Source organism: Cheilinus undulatus, linkage group 20 (genome assembly GCF_018320785.1).
Source record: "Cheilinus undulatus linkage group 20, ASM1832078v1, whole genome shotgun sequence".
Taxonomy (NCBI): domain Eukaryota; kingdom Metazoa; phylum Chordata; class Actinopteri; order Labriformes; family Labridae; genus Cheilinus; species Cheilinus undulatus.
In genome coordinates, this window is record NC_054884.1 from 14,384,729 (window position 1) to 14,403,435 (window position 18,707).

The 18,707-nt window shown below is 38.1% G+C and overlaps 2 protein-coding genes across 3 annotated transcripts; one reads left to right on the forward strand and one right to left on the reverse strand.

Annotated features, from left to right (window-relative positions):
• Positions 1–603: 603 nt before the first annotated feature.
• Positions 604–13,680, forward strand: tefa (TEF transcription factor, PAR bZIP family member a). 2 transcript variants are annotated; one of them, XM_041815593.1, is made up of 5 exons: positions 604–884; positions 8,146–8,517; positions 9,250–9,470; positions 11,077–11,288; positions 11,574–13,680. In XM_041815593.1, exons 1-5 carry the CDS (start codon positions 809–811, stop codon positions 11,593–11,595), a joined length of 903 nt encoding a protein of 300 aa, XP_041671527.1. In that variant the 5' UTR covers positions 604–808; the 3' UTR covers positions 11,596–13,680. The 2 variants fall into 2 exon arrangements, with proteins under 2 accessions (XP_041671527.1, XP_041671525.1); XM_041815591.1 differs by lacking the exon at positions 604–884 and adding an exon at positions 4,894–5,231.
• Positions 13,681–16,196: 2,516 nt separating this feature from the next.
• On the reverse strand, positions 16,197–18,581 carry phf5a (PHD finger protein 5A). The gene is made up of 4 exons (XM_041816129.1): positions 18,457–18,581; positions 18,116–18,139; positions 16,563–16,729; positions 16,197–16,372 (listed from the first exon to the last, which is right to left on the reverse strand). Exons 1-4 carry the CDS (start codon positions 18,506–18,508, stop codon positions 16,283–16,285), a joined length of 333 nt encoding a protein of 110 aa, XP_041672063.1. The 5' UTR covers positions 18,509–18,581; the 3' UTR covers positions 16,197–16,282.
• Between the last annotated feature and the right edge of the window lie 126 nt (positions 18,582–18,707).

Below are 18,707 nucleotides of genomic sequence, written 5' to 3' on the forward strand. Positions count from 1 at the left end.
CAAACGTGATAATTAGTAATCCAGGCAGGTGTGTCTCTGCCTGGTGCCAGGTTCTCTGGTATGTTTTAAGACGCACCCATGTGAAAATGAGCCATTACTAATGTAATTGGTTTCACCTTGGCTGTATCTCACGCAGGAGGTACACACATTTTATTTTAAACTCTTCTTGTATGCTTTTTCTTTTTTTTCCCCAAATAAAGTTTCTTTAATACTCGACTGCCACATTTGCTCAACGTTTGTGCTAGCTAAAAGTTAATAGAGTACATATCTGCTCTTTCACCATATTGAAATATTTAACTTATTATTATTATTATTATTTATTGTTTAAAAGTCACTAAAGGGTCATTTCATTTACTTTAGTTACAAAATCGAGAGGAGAAACATGTGTTGAAAAATATATACTGTAAATTTACGGTGTATATACGCCACATTACATAACTGTCTGCATTTAAAGCTTCCACTTTTTTACATTAAGTAACTGAAAGATTGCTTCGGATTGGTTGTCTGTCTTGTGACGGACACTTGCATTGACCAATCGATGTTCTTTCCGTTAATGGCTGACGGGAAGGGCCCTGCTGATTGACTACGGGAAAGCCGAGGGGTGGTGCTTTGTTAAGTAACTTGTGAAGAGTTCGCAGAGTGTAACCTTTTACGTTTTTAGGTTTTACACACGTTATTGGAGCTGCTAGGTACTTGTAAACCGCGTGGGGCTCGTCTGAGTTTTACCGTACCGTTATTACTTTCCGAGAGCTTCCGATCAACTGTGAAACTATCTGTTGATTCTAGTGCAAAATAGCTCGGAGGGAAAATGTCTACAGAGATCCCGGAGATTTTCAGGGCTCTGCTTGAGCATCCGTTCACTCTGCCGAACTTTGACGATAATGGTGAGTAGCGGTCAATTTAAACTGGTTGATGTGTTTTCTTTGGTTGCAATTCAAGATACATACAACATCGAGGTATTAATAGCAAAAAGGTTTTTCAAAAATATCTGCAAACATCTGTGTGTTTGTTGCGTCATTCCTGTCAGCTGAGCTTCATGGGAATTAGTCCAACTGCTGGACTGTAGGGATCTGTTTCCTAGATCTGGGAGGAATCCAAAAGACTTGGTGGATTCAATTAATGAACCTCCTCAAAGGCAAAAGGCCATTTTCTTATATTTCCACAGGTTACTTTGACAGAAACAGTGTTGGGTGGTCATACCTCTTTTTTTTTTTAAATTTCATATACATATACAGGTAGCCTATCTTTAGTGGTCTCTGGTTAGGGAGAGGCTCTGACATCATGAAAATTGTTGTTGATTTTGAGACTGAAGACTTACCGGCAATTTGTGAAATCCTAACTTGAGCCTGAGGAGTTAACAACATGTCTGGATTTGGGATGTCATTGCCTACTGAAGCTGCCTGATGATTACAGGCATGTATCTATGAACAACACCCCAAATACAGCTAAAGAAAAGGTGCTACAGTCAGTCCTTTATATATATATATATTCAAAAATATATTAAATTCTGGGGCGACTCTGTTTCAGGTAGAGTCAGTTGTCCTGCACTCAGAAGGTTGTGGGTTCCATGCTCAGCTCCTGAAGTCACATGTCAATGTGTCCTTGGGGGAGACAGTTAACCCCAGTGTGCTTTGTCAGTGGTGCGTAAATGGGTATAGATGCGTATGAACTGGATTAGCTAATACTGATGGCCAATGCTGCCATCAGTGTATGAATGGGAAGGCATGTAAAAGTGCTTTGAATGGTCAGATGACTAGAAAAGAGCTATACTAATTCAAGTCCATTTACCTTTTACTAAGTCCATTATAAAGCCCTATATGTAATCTGTCACCCACTTATTGTTCCTTATATGTCTTACTGTGTAGAACTCTGAGGATCAACCTTTAAAGAACCATACATTGTATAGTCATGCTGCAAAAGCAGGCAATGCATTCTCTCATTAAGTCTGAGTATTAAGCTCACATAACTCCACTCTTTCTGAATTTCCATGTTGTGAAATTTTATGGCTTGTTTTACTACAAAATAGTGCAAATAATGATCAGAACAAAATCAAAGATAATCCCTGACTGTGGAATAGTTGTTTACAGTTCAGGAGAGCTGATATAGTTTGAGAGGTGTTTGTAAGTTTACATAATGCCCATAATGCCTCAACTGTGGATAAAGAAAAACATGGTACTGTCCCGGTGATAGATGGATCATTGAATCAGATGATACTCAACTCAATTTAGAGCTGTGTTTGTCTCCTTCTTTCATTTGCCACTGTTAATGTTTGTTTTGTGTGGTTTTTGAAGGGGCTTTTGCTACTTCGTGGTTAAATCACTAGATGGCACTGCTTGGCCGTGCTCAGATGAATCAGATCAGAGTTTAGTACCAGTGGTAGAGGGGAGTGTGCTGTTTCTCTACCAGTCTTTATGCTCTTGTTTTTGTAACATGACCATCCAAAAAATTTATAACATACTAATCATCACTTTTTTTTGTCTCTGTTTCTCCCTAACTTGCTGCAGCCTAGTTGATAGTACAACAGGTTATAAGGAATCACAATTCTACAACTGTTTAGTTTCACATTTGTCAGAGATGCAGCACTGGAGGGTCATGACTCATGTCCTGCATAGTCATTTTAGAAGGAATCAAATTTTCTCAAAATAAAATTCTGGCTAAGCTGTTGCATCATTCTGACTGATGTTTCCATCATGACACACAGTTACTGAGCTTCCGCAGTGGAGCAGGTTTCGTGTGCATGTAGTTGGAGACAAAAAGACAAAAAGTTCCACTAACGCTTCAAAATCAGCTTTATTATAACATTCAGCTTTTGGCCCTGATCAGAGTCACCCTAATGTCAGTGGTGACCCTGATGACCACCAGACAAACACATTAGTCTGGAAAAAATGTCCTCTAAATTACCAGAGTTGGAGCTTTTTTCATTGTCCATGCACCTTGAAAGTTGATGATGTGCCAGAATTACCTGCTTTGATTCAATAAGTTGATCAAGGACCATTAATGTGGTGGTGTTCAGAATTTTCTGGGGAGGTGACAAAGTCATGGCTATAATTTTAGATTGTGTAACTGCTGCACATGCAGAAACACTTGCATGTTTGATGCTTTGATTATAACCACCGTTTGGAATGATGAATCTTTCTTTTTTTCCTTTTCCCTGTTTTTGGGAGAAATTGTCCTCTAGAATTTGCAGCAAACTCTTCCAACCTGTCCTAATCTCACACATTCATAAATGTACTGAATGTATCTCAACATGGGAATCTTGTCTTTTTTTTAAACTGCACAGTCATGATGACTGAAAACTAGATAATTAAATTTACTTTTATTCCCTTTCCCAAACATGGTAATGGTATTGCAGACTGATTGAATTTCTTGCAATGTGTGCTCACGAGCCTGTTATTCTTGCTGTGACATTCTCAGGACCTGTTTGCAAGGTCACACGTGTTAACTCTGCAGGCATCATGTTATATGATGACTGCACCAGCCAACAAATTTAAATATGAAGCCTATGGTGGATGGTGCAGAAGAGGGCTACAATGCGTCACGTGTAGAATATAGATAAGATAAGTCACCGTTAAATGTGTGCCCTCTGTAGCCTCTGACCTTGAAGGTTTTGTCTTATTATAACATGTGTTGTGCCTAAAACAGATTGTGTGTGCATGAAAAACACCCATCTCACCTTTACAATCACCTCAGGGTGGACTGAAATGGGCTTCCTGCTGATGCACTCATCCTACTGATTATAAAAAGACTGACTAATCAACACATAAAAGAAAGTACTTAAACATGCAGGGTAAATCTATTTAAATGAGTTTGTTTGTAAGGCAAAGCAGGTTTTGTTTTTCTGAAGGTCCCTGGCACATACAGTTTAGTTTTCTTTTATAACAAAATTGAAATAACACTTTTTCTCCTGTGTATGTTTCTATAAACCTAAAAAAGAAAAATCTGTAGCCTAAATCACATATTTATGTATTACATGAAGTTGACCCAAACAGTAGTTGTACACTTTTGTAGGTTTTTTTTTTTTTTTTTTTTTTTTTTTTAAAATACTGTTATTAACATTCATGCTGCAAAGGAAAAAAAACAGACCCTTTATCAATGAAAGGAAAATTACACAAGTGAACGTCAAAATGCCACTTATCAGTGCTTTCCAGTGCTTTGGGCTTTTTTTTTAAAATGCAGTGACAAGTTTGCATTCTGACCCTGGTGTGCAGTTATTTGCCCTTGTGATGTCTGCACAGCAGCATACGTGTACGTATGGCGCGCCTTCAATGGACGCAGCCAGTTGATAGTGCAAGCGCCAATACTGCACGTGTTTTTGCATGTGAGCGGAGCTGGTAATGCGCCTTAAGAGGAAGTGTAAATATGATGCGTGTTCTTGTTTAGGTAGAGTTGAATAGAAAACAAAACTACACGAAAAGTGGAAAAGCGCATTTATATCTCTGATAAATGTTGCACTGCAGGACTAAAACCTGAAACTCATTCACTTAATGGTACCCCATTAACCGATCTAAATACCATGAAGCCTGTGTAAAACTAATAATAAAGCGTTTACTTGCTGCTCGAAGATTTAATAAATAGTCAAGACATGCATTAGAAAACAAACAGAATGGACAAATCTGGTCACTGCAGATGCGAATTAGGTCAAACTGCAGCGCTATATGTGTCAACGCTTTCTACACGTGACTGTCTTCTTTTTTTTATTGTCTGGGAGAACATACATAACTCGGTCAGCCAATGAGATCTCAGATGGCCTTCTGATGAAAATCTCTATTGGCTCCTGACTAGAATCCCCGCCCCCTTGTGGAGAAATTAAATGAATATTCATTATGACTGAGATTAGTCCGCCAATCAAATGAGAGCGGGGAGGAACGGTTTGTTCTGAGTGTCAGACCCTCCTTGATATCAATTTTTCTTAGGAACTGGGCCAAGAACTGGGTACCCGGCTGAGGTCTGACTCTCGAAGACGTTTTCGACTCCTTTGTGCGTTTTCTTCGTAATACTATACCTTCAAACAGTTTTTGGACGACGGTTAAACCGACCGAATAGCTAACGTTATCGAGCAAACAGGACAACTGCTGAGCTTGCCACTTGGAGAACGACAACAACAAGCGGCAAAATGTCGGGAGAGCCAATTGTTATCACACTGGAAACGGCCAGCGGGGCCACGAGCTCATTCCCGGTGGTTTTGAAGAAAATAATGGAGATGCCTCCTCCGAATATACTGGAAGACGACGGTACGTGCAGTACTTTTAAGGGCGAACGACGTTGCTGTCGTTGCTGTACACGAGCTCTGCCGGAACAAGGCGAAACGTGAGACGAAATGGTGTCATAACAATGTTTTTGTGCAGCGATTGTCCCATTAAGTGTTTAATACGGCACTACACCAACTTGTGCACGTTATGTAAGGCTTGTTTCGACTTCCACCCAGCAATGTTGGGATGAGGAAGATTTAAGACGGCAGTTTTTTTAAAGATAGAAGGAACTGCACATTTTTGTCAGGGGCGCTTTTACCAATTTTGAGGCCTCAGGCATAGGCACACATCCGGGCCTTTCTCATTAAGCTGAAACAACTGTAGCAAGTAAACAATCTATTTTAAACATTGTGTGTCGTAAAAAAAAACCAAATAGCGACAGGACATATGCAGATCTGAAATTAAAACACCAGAGTACCAAACAGTACTTAACAATCACCTTTTAAAAGAGCATCACCACTCCAACTTACAATTTCAAAGTATTCAAGAAGCATCCAAGTCAGATGTAACTTAGTAAAAGAAAGAAAGTGCATCATTTCTGTTTCTGTAACAAGACAATTTTTTAATATATTGCTTGCTGTTTAACCACAGAGTAATCCAGTGGCTCCCAACATGTGGTCTGGACCTGGACACCCCAAGGGGCTGTACCAGAAGACTAAAAAAAGCGTCTGTTAATTTTTGATCTAATTAGAGGAAAAACATACACCGTTGTTTATCTGGAGGAAAACAAACTCAGAATTTGTACAATTTATAAACTTTGAAAATTACAAGAAAAAAAACTCAAAATTCTTGATGTGAAAAAATCTTGAATTTTGACTTGAGGAACTTAGATTTTAAACAGTACTAAGTCAAAAATGTACGAGAAACCAAACAGTGGTTTGTTATAAGAATTTTTGAGATTATGAAGCAAAAAAAATTCAAAGGTTTTTGTTCATGTCATTCAAAACTTTTGAAGTCAAATATTTGAAAAAAAAAAACAAAATCATAAATTGACAACTTTTAAACTTAAGAATTTCAAGTTTTTTTTTTTTCTTGAAAATTAACAAATAGTCTTTTTGTATCTGATTTATACATATTTATATACTGGATAGTTTATACATTGACATTTCGTTAGAACAAGTGTATGTAGGCCCACAGTGATGAAATGTTCATAATGATAACTAGAAATGCACTTGTAGAGCGCAGACCTCTGCCATTAGCCCTATCTCCCTATAGGAAACAATCCTTTTTAAAAATTTCTGGATCCAGGCGGTGCAATATGTATAGTGTTTTTATTATAATGAATTTTTAGAATGCATTAATTTTGTATAATGTTGTTATTTGTTTGCTGGTATTGTTGTGCCTGATGATGTGTTGTTGTGTCGTCGTGGCTGTGGGGGCATCTATGGAGCAGCTCCTGAGTCCAGGACAAATTTCCCTGAGTAGGACAATAAAGTAGATTTGATTTGATTTGATTTGATTTGATTTGATTTGATCTGGATCACTCCCAAAATCTAATTAGTTCTTCCTTATGCCATTTCTGATATTTCCTGAAAATTTCATCAAAATCCGTCCATAACTTTTTGGGTTGTGTTGCTAATATACAAACTAACAAGCCCTGCCGATCACATAACCTCCTTGGCAGAGGTAACAATGGGGGGGGGGGGACTAGAGTAATCAACAGATTCACTGTTTTAATGGCAATAGTAATTTACCTAATGAAAATTTACTTTACACAAAGACTTGTTGGGCATTTTTGAGCACTTGATCCTCCCCAGAAACTTTTTGCATGAAGTTATTTCATCCCCATTTCCCCTCATTTACCTTTAAAATACAGGTCTTTATCATCGAGTCTAACTTCAGGCGAACACCTCATTGCTCATGTACACATAAAATGACACATTTTGAGTCCTTCTGTAGCACAAAGTCACAGGTAATTTACCTGCCTTTGCTTTATGTCTTCTGTGATTTTTGTTGCATTCTACAATGGTGAATTTTGTTCCAGTTCTTGTCTTGATTTTAAGTCAGAGTACATGCTAAAATAGTGTCATAACTGTTTTTCAATGCTTCAGTGTGTCTAGAAATACAATAATGTAGCTATTCTATGGAGTAATACTGCCTATCAACATGCTAAGCAACTCTGTACCATACTGGGACCATATCTGACCAGGGTTATTTGACTATCAAGATATTCTTCTTTTTAAATACTAAGTGAAGGATTTGTTAAAGCATGCTTCCTGTGTCCTCACAGTGCAAATGCAGTCAGTGGGGGTGTTTTTAAAGTCATTCTGTGCTGGGTGCATCGCTCAGTTCATAACTTGCAGAGGGAGTAGTGCATAAAAACAATTATTTTCATGTTGTAGAGTCTGTTGATGAGGAATACCGGTAGCTTCTACTATCTTTAAGCACCATTGTGGCATTTTTTGGCAAGGCAGATAGGCAGAAAATTCATTGCCTTACCTCAGTTTTGGGCTAGTCCCTTCTGTTTCCAGATGAGATTCATTTCTACCCCCCCCCCCCAAACAAACAGAACAGACTTTTCTAGACACATACCACTGGGTTGCAGTGCAGCTTTGTTGACAGGAAATTCCTTTTACCCAGCTGCAGTGAAAGAGCTATTTGTTCCCCAAAGAGTAAACCATTAATGAATTAAGTACATAGTCAGCCAAACTGTATGATTCCTACTACCAGATTCATTTGTACTCTTGCTATTTTGTCATTAACATATTTTTCTTTTTCTCCTTAAGAAACTCTTGCAAGGGTTTCTTCTTGGTAAAAACATTGTGAGCTTATATTTTTGAAAGGTCAAAGTGAGGTTTGGATGAGAACCCCTAATAATGGACACAGTTATTCTCTGACTAGGGCAATGACTTGAGGGGAAAACTCTTTCTTATGTGCTTCTCCTCTTGTGTTTTAGACACTGACAAAGAAAAGCTGTGCCTGGGAGATAATGTTGACCTCGGAGGAGGGAGTGATATGGGTCCTTCGGCCGCCCTGACCCCTGCTATCTGGGACAAAACCATTCCCTATGATGGTGAAAATTTCCACCTGGAGTACATGGATCTTGAAGAGTTCCTCATGGAAAATGGCATCCCCACTTTGCCAGATGAAGAGTCCTCAAAGGACAGCCAGGAAGCTACCAGTAAGACTGAGAAAATTAAAGCCACTACACAGCCTAAGGTTACCAAGACAGCAGTGTCCCTGCTGCCCATCCTTGAACAGGATAAGTGTGCTGAAGAAGTGGTGATCATCAAGGGTGACTCTGAGATCATCTGTGATGTCACTGCAGGTGAGTAGAGAAAATAATAGCATTTCAGGAAACCAGTTAGATCCCCTTGTTTGGGAATTTTGGTTAGGTGTAAAGATATAACATTTCAGTCTGTCTTAGAAAAAAACTGGCTAATCAAGTTGTTGTTCTAGCAACAATGAAGAAGACCCAAAGCAAAACTAAAGCATCTACTGTGAATGCTTTTAGTCTGATTGTCAGTTATCAAAATTTCTGCTGAAGACCAGCTTTTTAATAATATTACACAAGCTGTTTTAATTGTGCAGTTGTGTAATTCTGACCCAAATATGAGGCAAACATGGTTTAACTGATATACTGGACTGATTTCAAATGGTCAGTCTATCCTGGAACAAGCCATGGGTGGTAGCAGATGATGAGACGACAGAAATAGATGCTGGTGCCTCTGCATAGCAAAGATACTAGTGTTTATGGTGGGATAATCGGCAGTCGGTACATTTGAACCCTCCCACTTGCATGTTGAGTTCAAGTAGAGTCATGCAACATGTGACTTTGAAGGTTACTGTAAAGAAGAATTGCATTCAAGCATAACAATCACACAGACAGAAAAGGGATATATTCTCTTTGAAATAGCCACAAAGGGTCTTTATAACAAAACCCTAAATGATATTTTTATGTTGAAAGTTAGAAATACTCAAAATACTACCATTATTTAAAAAAGGCAACATTTCCCTCAGATTTCTGATATTTCTTATGTTTTTCTGTTTTTTGGCTCAGAGGTGACCACTGAAAACGAGAGAGCAACACCTGAGCCCATCAACCCTGATGAGATTGAGGTCGATATCAACTATGACCCAGATCCCACAGACCTGGTCCTGTCCAGTGTACCTGGAGGGGAGCTCTTTGACCCACGCAAACATAAGTTCACTGAAGATGAGCTGAAGCCTCAGCCCATGATCAAGAAGGCCAAGAAGGTGTTTGTGCCTGAAGAACAGAAGGTAGGCTGTTGGACAAGGGCATCTATAAAGTTAAACACTTCACATCTGTGTTGTTTTTTAATAATTGGCATCAAAAGCATCCAAATAAAAGGCAGATTAAAGATTGAAGATGCTGCACAGCTTTAAAACCCTGATATTTTTGCTTTGACAGTTGGCTGAAATTGTACAGAATATCTTTGTGAATATCTGTATCAGTATGTTTTGCCATTGGCTCCTATATTTGCTAAAATGTCCCTTTAAGGAGTTTTTCCACTGGTTAAGAAATGAAGAGAAGGGAAGGGAAATAATGTTGTCTCCCAGATGACATACAGAGCAAACAAGACCATCAAAGTCACTATTTTTCTAAATTTGTTCAATGCCAGTCAACTGGATATGTGTCAAACAATGAAGTAAACTGCACACTCCTGAAACGGTCATTTACATTTGACAGTTTATAAGAAAAAAACAAATTTTTTTATCTGAAAATGTTGCTTACGCCTACAACATAATCAGCAAAGAGGCGGAATGTATGATGTAGCTATGTAGACAGGGTGGTTAGTAGTGACACAAACCAAAGTATCATGGGTAACTTTATTGACATATTTTTCTAGAGAGAGGTTTCAGGAATTTGTGGCAAAATATGCCCAGAGATTTCACAAGAGAGATCAGAGCATGTGTAAACATCTGAAAAATGTCATTGCAAGCTCAAATCTCCTGATGGAAACCTGAGTTTTTGTTCATATCGGTACCCTTATAGGCAGAACAGTGTTGTCCCTTTGCTGGTCATATACTGTACATACATACACTGTATAGTGAGCCCTATGCAAAAATCTCTGATAGTCAAATTTTCTTCTGGAGGCCACATCAAAATGAACTTACGAATGTTTTATGGACATTTAAAGTCATCAGACGGACTTAAAAGAATTTCGATGCACCTCTTTTGGCTTGTAATTCAGTCAGCCAGTTTAATACTAAAGTACATTAGAGTACGGCACAGTAAATCCTCTCATTCAACTGTTTAATTTCAGCTTGAAATTGTGCAGTGTCAGAGTGAAGCAGCTCTAGCGACTCACAGTGACTCAGCAGACTGAAAATCTTCAAATCAATGTTTTCCTTCCTTTCTGCTCTTCCTGAGAACACAGGCTTTGTTTACTGCTGGATGTCAGCCATGCTATTCACTCAGCTGTAGGGATGCACTAATAACACATTTTTCCAGACCAAGCACGCGTACAAGCATTTATATCTGGTAACTCAATGATACTGAGTATAAATATGAGTACTTAATAATAGTATAACTGTTCTTAGAATTATTTTTCAAAGCTTATTTTCATCAGATGTTCTTTATTCCTCCTGTTGACAGTTTATTAGTGCATAATTTTTATTCTCCTCTGCTTTTTTCATCCTCATTTATGTTACAATATCAACAAACTGCAGACATGGCTCTGTCTCTAGCGACTCACAGTGATACCAGCTGCAGCATCTGCAGTGTTTTCATTCACCAGTGCCTAGGCTTGGTATCTGCACGATACCTGATATCAGTATCTGTGCGGCCCTACATGGCTGTTATCAGGAGGAATCGGATTTTGCTTTCTCGACTCAATGCTTCTCTCCTCCTCCTCCTCTCCAGGATGAGAAGTACTGGCAGAGAAGGAAGAAGAACAACGTGGCAGCCAAACGCTCACGTGATGCTCGCAGGTTAAAGGAGAACCAGATCACAGTGAGAGCAGCTTTCTTGGAGCGTGAGAACGCAGCGCTGAGATCGGAGGTCGCTGACCTACGGAAGGAGTGCGGCCGTTACAAGAACATCACTGGGCGCTATGAAGCCAAATTTGGACCACTGTAAGGGATGAAAGCAATTCTATGAGTGTTAGTGGACAGCAGAATATCAGTCACTTTGTTTTCACACGTCAGGGATCAGACTTTGTCTGTGGGGTTTGTGTAAAGAAATCCTGATTGTTAATAAACCCGTCAGAGTGCACAGTTGTATGGAGGGGGTAGGAGAGTAATACTCCATTTGACTTTATGTATCAGGTACAAAAAAACTTGTGATCTTGTGATTGGTTAAATGCTGACCTCTCCCTCCTCTTCCTCCTGTCATTCATCCCTCTTCTCTTCTCTTTCAAGTGACGTGCTGGAAGACCAATAGACAGCAATTGATTTATTCATTTATTTTTCTATGAATAAATAAATCAAACCAGTTGGTGATGACATGCGAATACATTTGAATCGAGCAGATGAAGAAGAGGACGAAGAGGAGGAGAGCATGTGTGAGGGTGTAACTGATGACATTGCAATAGCATGTACACACCAGATGTTTTTTATTTTTGTTTTTTTATGATGAATTCTTTTTACCATCCGTTTAAATAAGCGCAGTATGAGAGGATATTCATGTGCTTCTTCAGTACGCCTCCTTTGTGATGTGTACTCTCATGTTTGTATGCCTTCAGCCTAAAGAGATAATTTGTCATTTTTAGTTTTGCAAAACTGGGTTTTATTTTTATTATTAAATAGATGGTATTAGGTAGCAGTTGCAATAGTTTAGACTACATTATAATCTTGATAATGGTTTTGTAGTAATAAATTGGCAGGTTGCTTTAATTCTTTTCATATTTGAGACAATTCTAAAACCCACTGGTCCATTTTTTTCAAATTTATGTTAAAGATGGGCTTTTCTTTGCCTGCAAAACTTCTTGACTGTGACATTTCCAGTAAACTAAGCTTCTTCAGGGGATTACAGTGACATGGCCAAAAAAATAAAGAATAGCAAGTATTGCCATGTTCACGTCTTTTCATGTTAAAGTTCTTGTGTCAGCGGCACAGGGGTGCCCTGTTAATGTCATATTTGTGCTGTTCTGTCGCCTGCTTCGCTCCCCGCAGTGCTGACTCGTCCTCTAACGTCAGTAATGCATTTAAAAATGTGGTGTGTAGAATCCTCTCATGCATGTACTGTAAATAGTTGTAGCCTAATATTGTTCTTTCCAGACTTTATTTTACTAGTCAGTTTCACACAAAACCTATGAAACCAGAAATACACATTTTTGAACAGCTGTTAAGTTCGGGGTTGAAAAGAAGTAATGAATGAATACCAAGCTTGCTTTCACTCCTTGCCTCCATATTAACAGAATGTTAAATATGTTTAAGGCAGATGCTTACAGGACTTGAAACAGTGCCTTATCAAAAGGCAGCTGAAGGTGACATTATAGAGTCAGCATGGAGGGTTGCTACTTAAATCTATCAAGCTCATATCTCCATATTATTCACAATAAACCAGATTAACCACAAACTGTATGTTTTTCAACCTTTGACATGTGGTGAATATACAGATTGTACCATTCGATTGTATTACGTGTTACAAGGATGTTTCATATACATTCACTTTTCTCTTTTACATTTGTCTGGATGTTATCGGCTGTTTTCTCAGAGGTTTGCAAGCCAACTCTTATTTTCCACATTTTTGACAAACCTGGTAGCCTCAATAGGTGCAGACTGTATCGGGGCATCTCTTCTCTACAAGTAACCCCCAAAACTCTTGAAGCCATTTCAATGCAGTGTGCAGTCTCACAGTTTACAGGGGACTCGTTATGTAACGTAACATCCAAGAATTAAAGTTGTTACTTAAACCAGGTAAATTTTCTGTCCAATCCTGACATAAAGGGAAAGTTCGGTTATTTTTCTGCTGTGCTTCCATCCATTAGCGAGTGACTTTTAACCAGAATACATTCAATAATATGTAATAAGGAAGAGTTTCTGTGTGTAGAATGCTTTTAAAGGCGTTAATAAGTCTAAAGACCTAACAAATATAGTTTTGCAGTAAATAAGGCCTTTGTTTAACTTTTTTAGGTTATCAATACAAGTGCAATCTTAAACTCAACATCAGGAAATTGTACATTCTCCCCACAGATCTTCGTGGAGGTGTTTTTACTCTCTCCATCACCGTTTTTGCTCTACATGCTCTATATCACAAATGTAATTTTAAACATCAATATTTTGCATAATTCTAACGGGCTTCCTACCTGCTTTTAATAATTTGTGAAATATTTTCTGCTGTCTTACAGATTGCATCTGACTTTTATCTGAAACAGGTCAATTTGTTAACTCTTGGGGGTTATTTCCAAACTTCCCAGTTCTGTCTTTATATTTCTTTGTATAGAAACATATTGACATTTTGAGTGTGGCTACTTTTGTGTCTTGTATATACAGTATGTATAAATAAAGCTTTGTTCAGAGAGTATATGGGTGTCAAGTTTTTTTCCCACAGTCAGACTGACTTCTGGATTAGCATAGCCAAAGTCTGATTTTGTACTGGACAAAAGAAATGACAAACACTTGATTTTTGGGCCCCAGAGTTCAAAACAAAACAAAAGATTTTTCCCTTTAATTTTCTTGAATTACAGGTTATGGTTGTTAAGCTGTTCCCAACCTGGGGGGAAACCAAATAGGATGGTGTGCAAGGCTTTTTTTTTCTGCTGTTTAGATAGTCAAAACTAGATTTGCACATATTAACATAAATCATGCTAAAACACTGATTTGCTCCTTTATATATTTAGAGTACAGTTCTGTTTCAGGCCTGAGTCTTCCAGGAGAGAGCGCAAAGGACAGAACAAGTCCCGAGTGCTGCCATCTAGTGGTGGAGGTCAGAGCAGCAGAAAATGTGGCACTGGTAAAGCTGAATCTGGCGCTGTTGAGCATACAGCAGCCTCTAGTAAGAGGTACCTTAACTATCTTAAGGAAAGTTTACAATAAAAACCTAATAATGTATAGGGATTATGTTCATTACAGAGATTATATGTGCCATTCTTGGTTTGCATGTTTAAATTACAGAACATTTGGAAGTTTGATTGCAGGGCCTGAAAATGCTTTGTTGACATTTCTCCATATCTTCAGCTTTATAACCTGCTGTGAAGCCTCTATGTGACACCTGCTTCTGAGATTCTCAATAATTCCTCTCTCAGACATCTCCAGATATCCAAAAATACTGCTCCAAGTGTTAACGGCCCACCAGGTGTAACCACATAACACCTATCTTATTTTCTCTGCAATGGCTTCCAGCGAAATTTTGGATTCATTTCAATTTCCTTGTTTCTGTGCACAGAAACCCTGACCTGCCTTATTCCTACATCACCAGTAGACCCCTTAGGTCCTCTTACCAGGGTTAACTTATTATCCCTAATGTCTGATTGATGACCGAAAGAAATTTCACCTTTGAATTCAAGGCTCCAAAACTTTGGAACTCCCTTCTTATGCCTGTATACTCTGCTTTTTTTTAAGTTTCCAAAAACATAAGGAACAACTTTTCACAGTTGTTTCTTAATCTGGATGTAATCATGCCTCTGCACATGTGACAGTCGAGGATGGCGGCATTAGGTTTTTAGGTTGGCCTTCCAGCTGTCTGGGCCATTCTTGTAAAATTGATATTTTAAGAACCCTTCAAAAGGTTTTCTTTAAATTTTGCACTAACTTTCACCCCAACCTAAGGATGAACTGATTACATTTTGGAGGTCAAAGGTTAAGGTCAGTGGGCCTCATGTTCATCCTTTGCTTTTCAGACAATTCTTGTGATCATTTCTAAAATTCTTTGAGGGATTTTGTTCAAACTTTTTAAAATGTCTACTTTTAATTAAGAGTAAACTGATTAGATTTTGAAACTCAAAGGTCAAGCTGAAGGAGATCATGTATATTCCTTGCTTGTGAGTGGGATTGCTCAAGAATGCCTGGAGGGACTTCTTCCAAACTTGTTGACCCACAAATTAAGCTTAGCATGGGTTCAAGAAGGAAGACTATTTCTTTTCCATTTATTCATTAACAAGGTCTCCCTTTTCCTGCTCTGATAATCAGCTAGTATTGGTGTCTTCTCACTTAAATTCTAAATCAATCCCATTCTGCCATGAACTCTCAATCCAATCATCCTGCAGCTGTTATATTTTGAAATCTGTCTCCTCTCTACAGTCAGTAATTTTAGTGCGACTGCAGCAACCCTCCTCCACCCCAGCTACCTCCATTAAATCTCATAGGTGTTCAGGTCAAGCTCCTTCATAATATCCAGCATCTCTCTATTGCATCATCCAAGCCATCCCATCAGTGTCCAGGTCAAGCTCCTCAGAGGACACTCATCTTATCCAACTCCTTCCAGCGCTACCACCATGGTTTTTTTGTACAGTTGTAATTTCGATGTATTTTTTGTCCATCTTTCTTGTTTTTTCACTGTTATGGTAATACTTCGGGAAGCACTTTGTAACCTTGTTCTGTGAAAGATTCTTTATCAAAAAAAAAAAAAAAAACCTCTCAAACTTCCAAAAAAATACAAAACAATTTGTGTTAAGATCAGTATCTGAAACTACTGCTGTTGGAAAGCTGCCTGTTCACATGTTGCAAGGGAAAAATCCACAATAACTGTTAAATATGACTGAAAAGGAAAAACCAGGAGGCTTGTTTTGTCTGAATCACTACTTTACACCTGTACAGAATAAGATCAGCAAAAACTAAAAGTTCTTTGTTCCTGCTAAAAATGCCAAAATAGGCTAAAACTTAAGAAAGTACTTATGTAAGCCAGCTGTGGTGCAAAATTTCAACTTTCATAAAAAAATCTGCCTTTAGTGAAGCCAGTTTAAGTGATAAAATACGTAAAATGTTGGTCCAACTGACTTTTAAAAATTCTTTGCCAATGAGGATTCTGTAATAAATTAATGTAAGTGTGTACATGAGCATACTCAAGTATCTATCTATAAAACCAAAGCAGCCACTCAGAGGTAAAGAAAGAAATACAAAAGAGATCTTTATTGACAAGTCCAAAAATGTTCCTGAACAACTAAAACATGGATTGGTCTGCAGCATCTTCACCTCTTCTTGAAGCCATACTTCTTCCTTTCATAAAACAAATCTGTCTTGGAGCTGCCCAAATTCACAATCTTCGGACAGCCGTCCCTCTGTAAAAGACACAGCAAGAGGAAAAACCTGATTTAGAAAAATCCTCAAACAGAATAGCAGGGCTTGTATCTACAGTATGGTTCATCCTAAATCTACTACTGATTTAGTAGAGGAAATTTGATGCAAGGCAAGTGGATTTGTATTGAGATGCTTCATTGCTTTGATGAAAAATAAAAACAGTATGCTTACATCTTTCTCCTGGATGGTGCACTCTTTGCAGTAGTAGGCATCAGATACTCCGGGCCCTCCACAGATGACACAGCGTCCCTGATAGGAGCCGTAGTTACACTCATCACAGATGCGCACCAGTGTGCATGGCCTCACATAGGAATCACAGATGACACATTTTCCATCACCTAAGAAGGCGCCAGGAAAGAGCAGATGAGCAAATTCAAAGACAGAAGAAAGATTAATTTAAAAAATAATAACAAAACAATATATACAAAAACAAGATAGAGAAAAATCCTCTGGTGGTATTGTGAGGAATCATTATCCTACAACAATAGCATCACTTTGCTAAAGGTATTTGAATTTTTATGTGCATACAGAAGTCACAAGTGGCTCATTTACTTTATCATTCTGATTTGCAAGGTATAACAAATACGAGGAATGGCTATTAATTGTTGAGACTGTGCGTATGAGGATAAAACCACATGTATTACAGTTACACTGAATGTTATATATTAAAGGTTGGATATTCACACACAACTGCTGTAAGTTTTGAATAACTGATGTCTTTAGTTCACTGCTAGCTACTGATTGAAGTGTATGTGTTTTTGCTAGGGAATTAGCAAATTTCAGCTTAAAGTTTTTGGTGAAATTTAAAAAACAGCAGCCAGATCCTTTTGTACATAAATGAAGTGTATGGGTAACACTCCATATCACGTGTATGTGTGTTTGAATGGCACAAAAGATTTTGTGAAGGCAAAGAGGATGTCCAAGATGATGAATGTTTTAGGCGCCTATGCAATCGAAAACCCCTGAAAACATTCAACAAATTGAACAGATCCTTTGAAATGGTCGACGACTGAGTATAGTAATGACAGCAGAACCAGTCTCCACTGATAAAAACACAGTTCTGCAAATGTTGTATGAAAGGTTAAACATAACAGATGTGTGGCAAAGTTGTCCCAAAATCCGACTCTTGATCAAAAGGAAACCACAAGCAAATTTGTGAAGATATTTTGGGACAAATGAAAGGAAACCCAAAATTTTTAGATGGAGTGATTACAATTTGGATCTTCCAATATGTTTCTGAGAAAAAATGCATTGGAAAACACCATCATCACAATGATGAAGATCAGTGTAAGACCCGAATGAAGCAGTGTGTTGATGAAAAAGGGGATTACATTGGAGGAGAAGAATCGAAAAATGTTTATGTTCTAAAAATTGTATCACAGCATTACTCACGTTTTTGATACCCATACCTCGTATACTTATAAAGATGAATTACTTTCTGTAACTCCAGCTATACGCCAAATAACAGTATAACATGCAACTTTGGGATGCTATCTTGTTTAGAAAAAGCCTTGTATCATTGATTAAAATATTATTACATGTAAAAATTGAAAGAGATGGAAACACATGAGTCAATAACCCAACAGTATGACTATGCTTGTAGACAAAAAACACAGCAATCTGTGTATGACTAAAATAAAAGAACATTTTACTCACTGCGACAAGTGCTACATAAATAAATAATAACTGAATGGCTCGACTAAATCAGAAATGTTGATACTTACATTTTTCACAGAGTCTTCCGATAGCTGAAGAAAGGAAAACAAAGAACTCAGTGTTGTTGTTAGGAAATGTTATTTTTACTGATTAGCTAACCCACAATAAACACATGCTTCCTTCCTAATATTTACAAAACAAAGGTTAGGAATTATACTAGGTAATAACTTTGACAATTTAAACATCAAGCATCATAGTAAGTTTCTACGCTAGCATTTCGGCTAGCACATTATCAATGAATTCCATGCTACAGTCGTTAGCAGCTAAAGTTATCTCCGGTAAAACAACATCAAAGAACATTAAACTGCGGCACAGTAATCAATACTATTCAAAGCGTTATTTTACATACCAACACCGGCTTGTTTTCTACAAAAGATCAAATCTGGGTGATGTTTAGCCATTTTCGGCTAACGTGAGGCAAGCGCTGCTGCTTTTCTTCACCTTTCAACTTTGACCGGAAAACTCTGCACTAGCAATTTGATTACCGCCACCTAGCGTCTCCTGACGGAAGATAAAGGTATATTAAAAATCGAGTGACATGCTTCTTTAAAGCATGTTTCCCCGTATGAGCCTTTATACTTTTTTTCCTTTAAATAACGA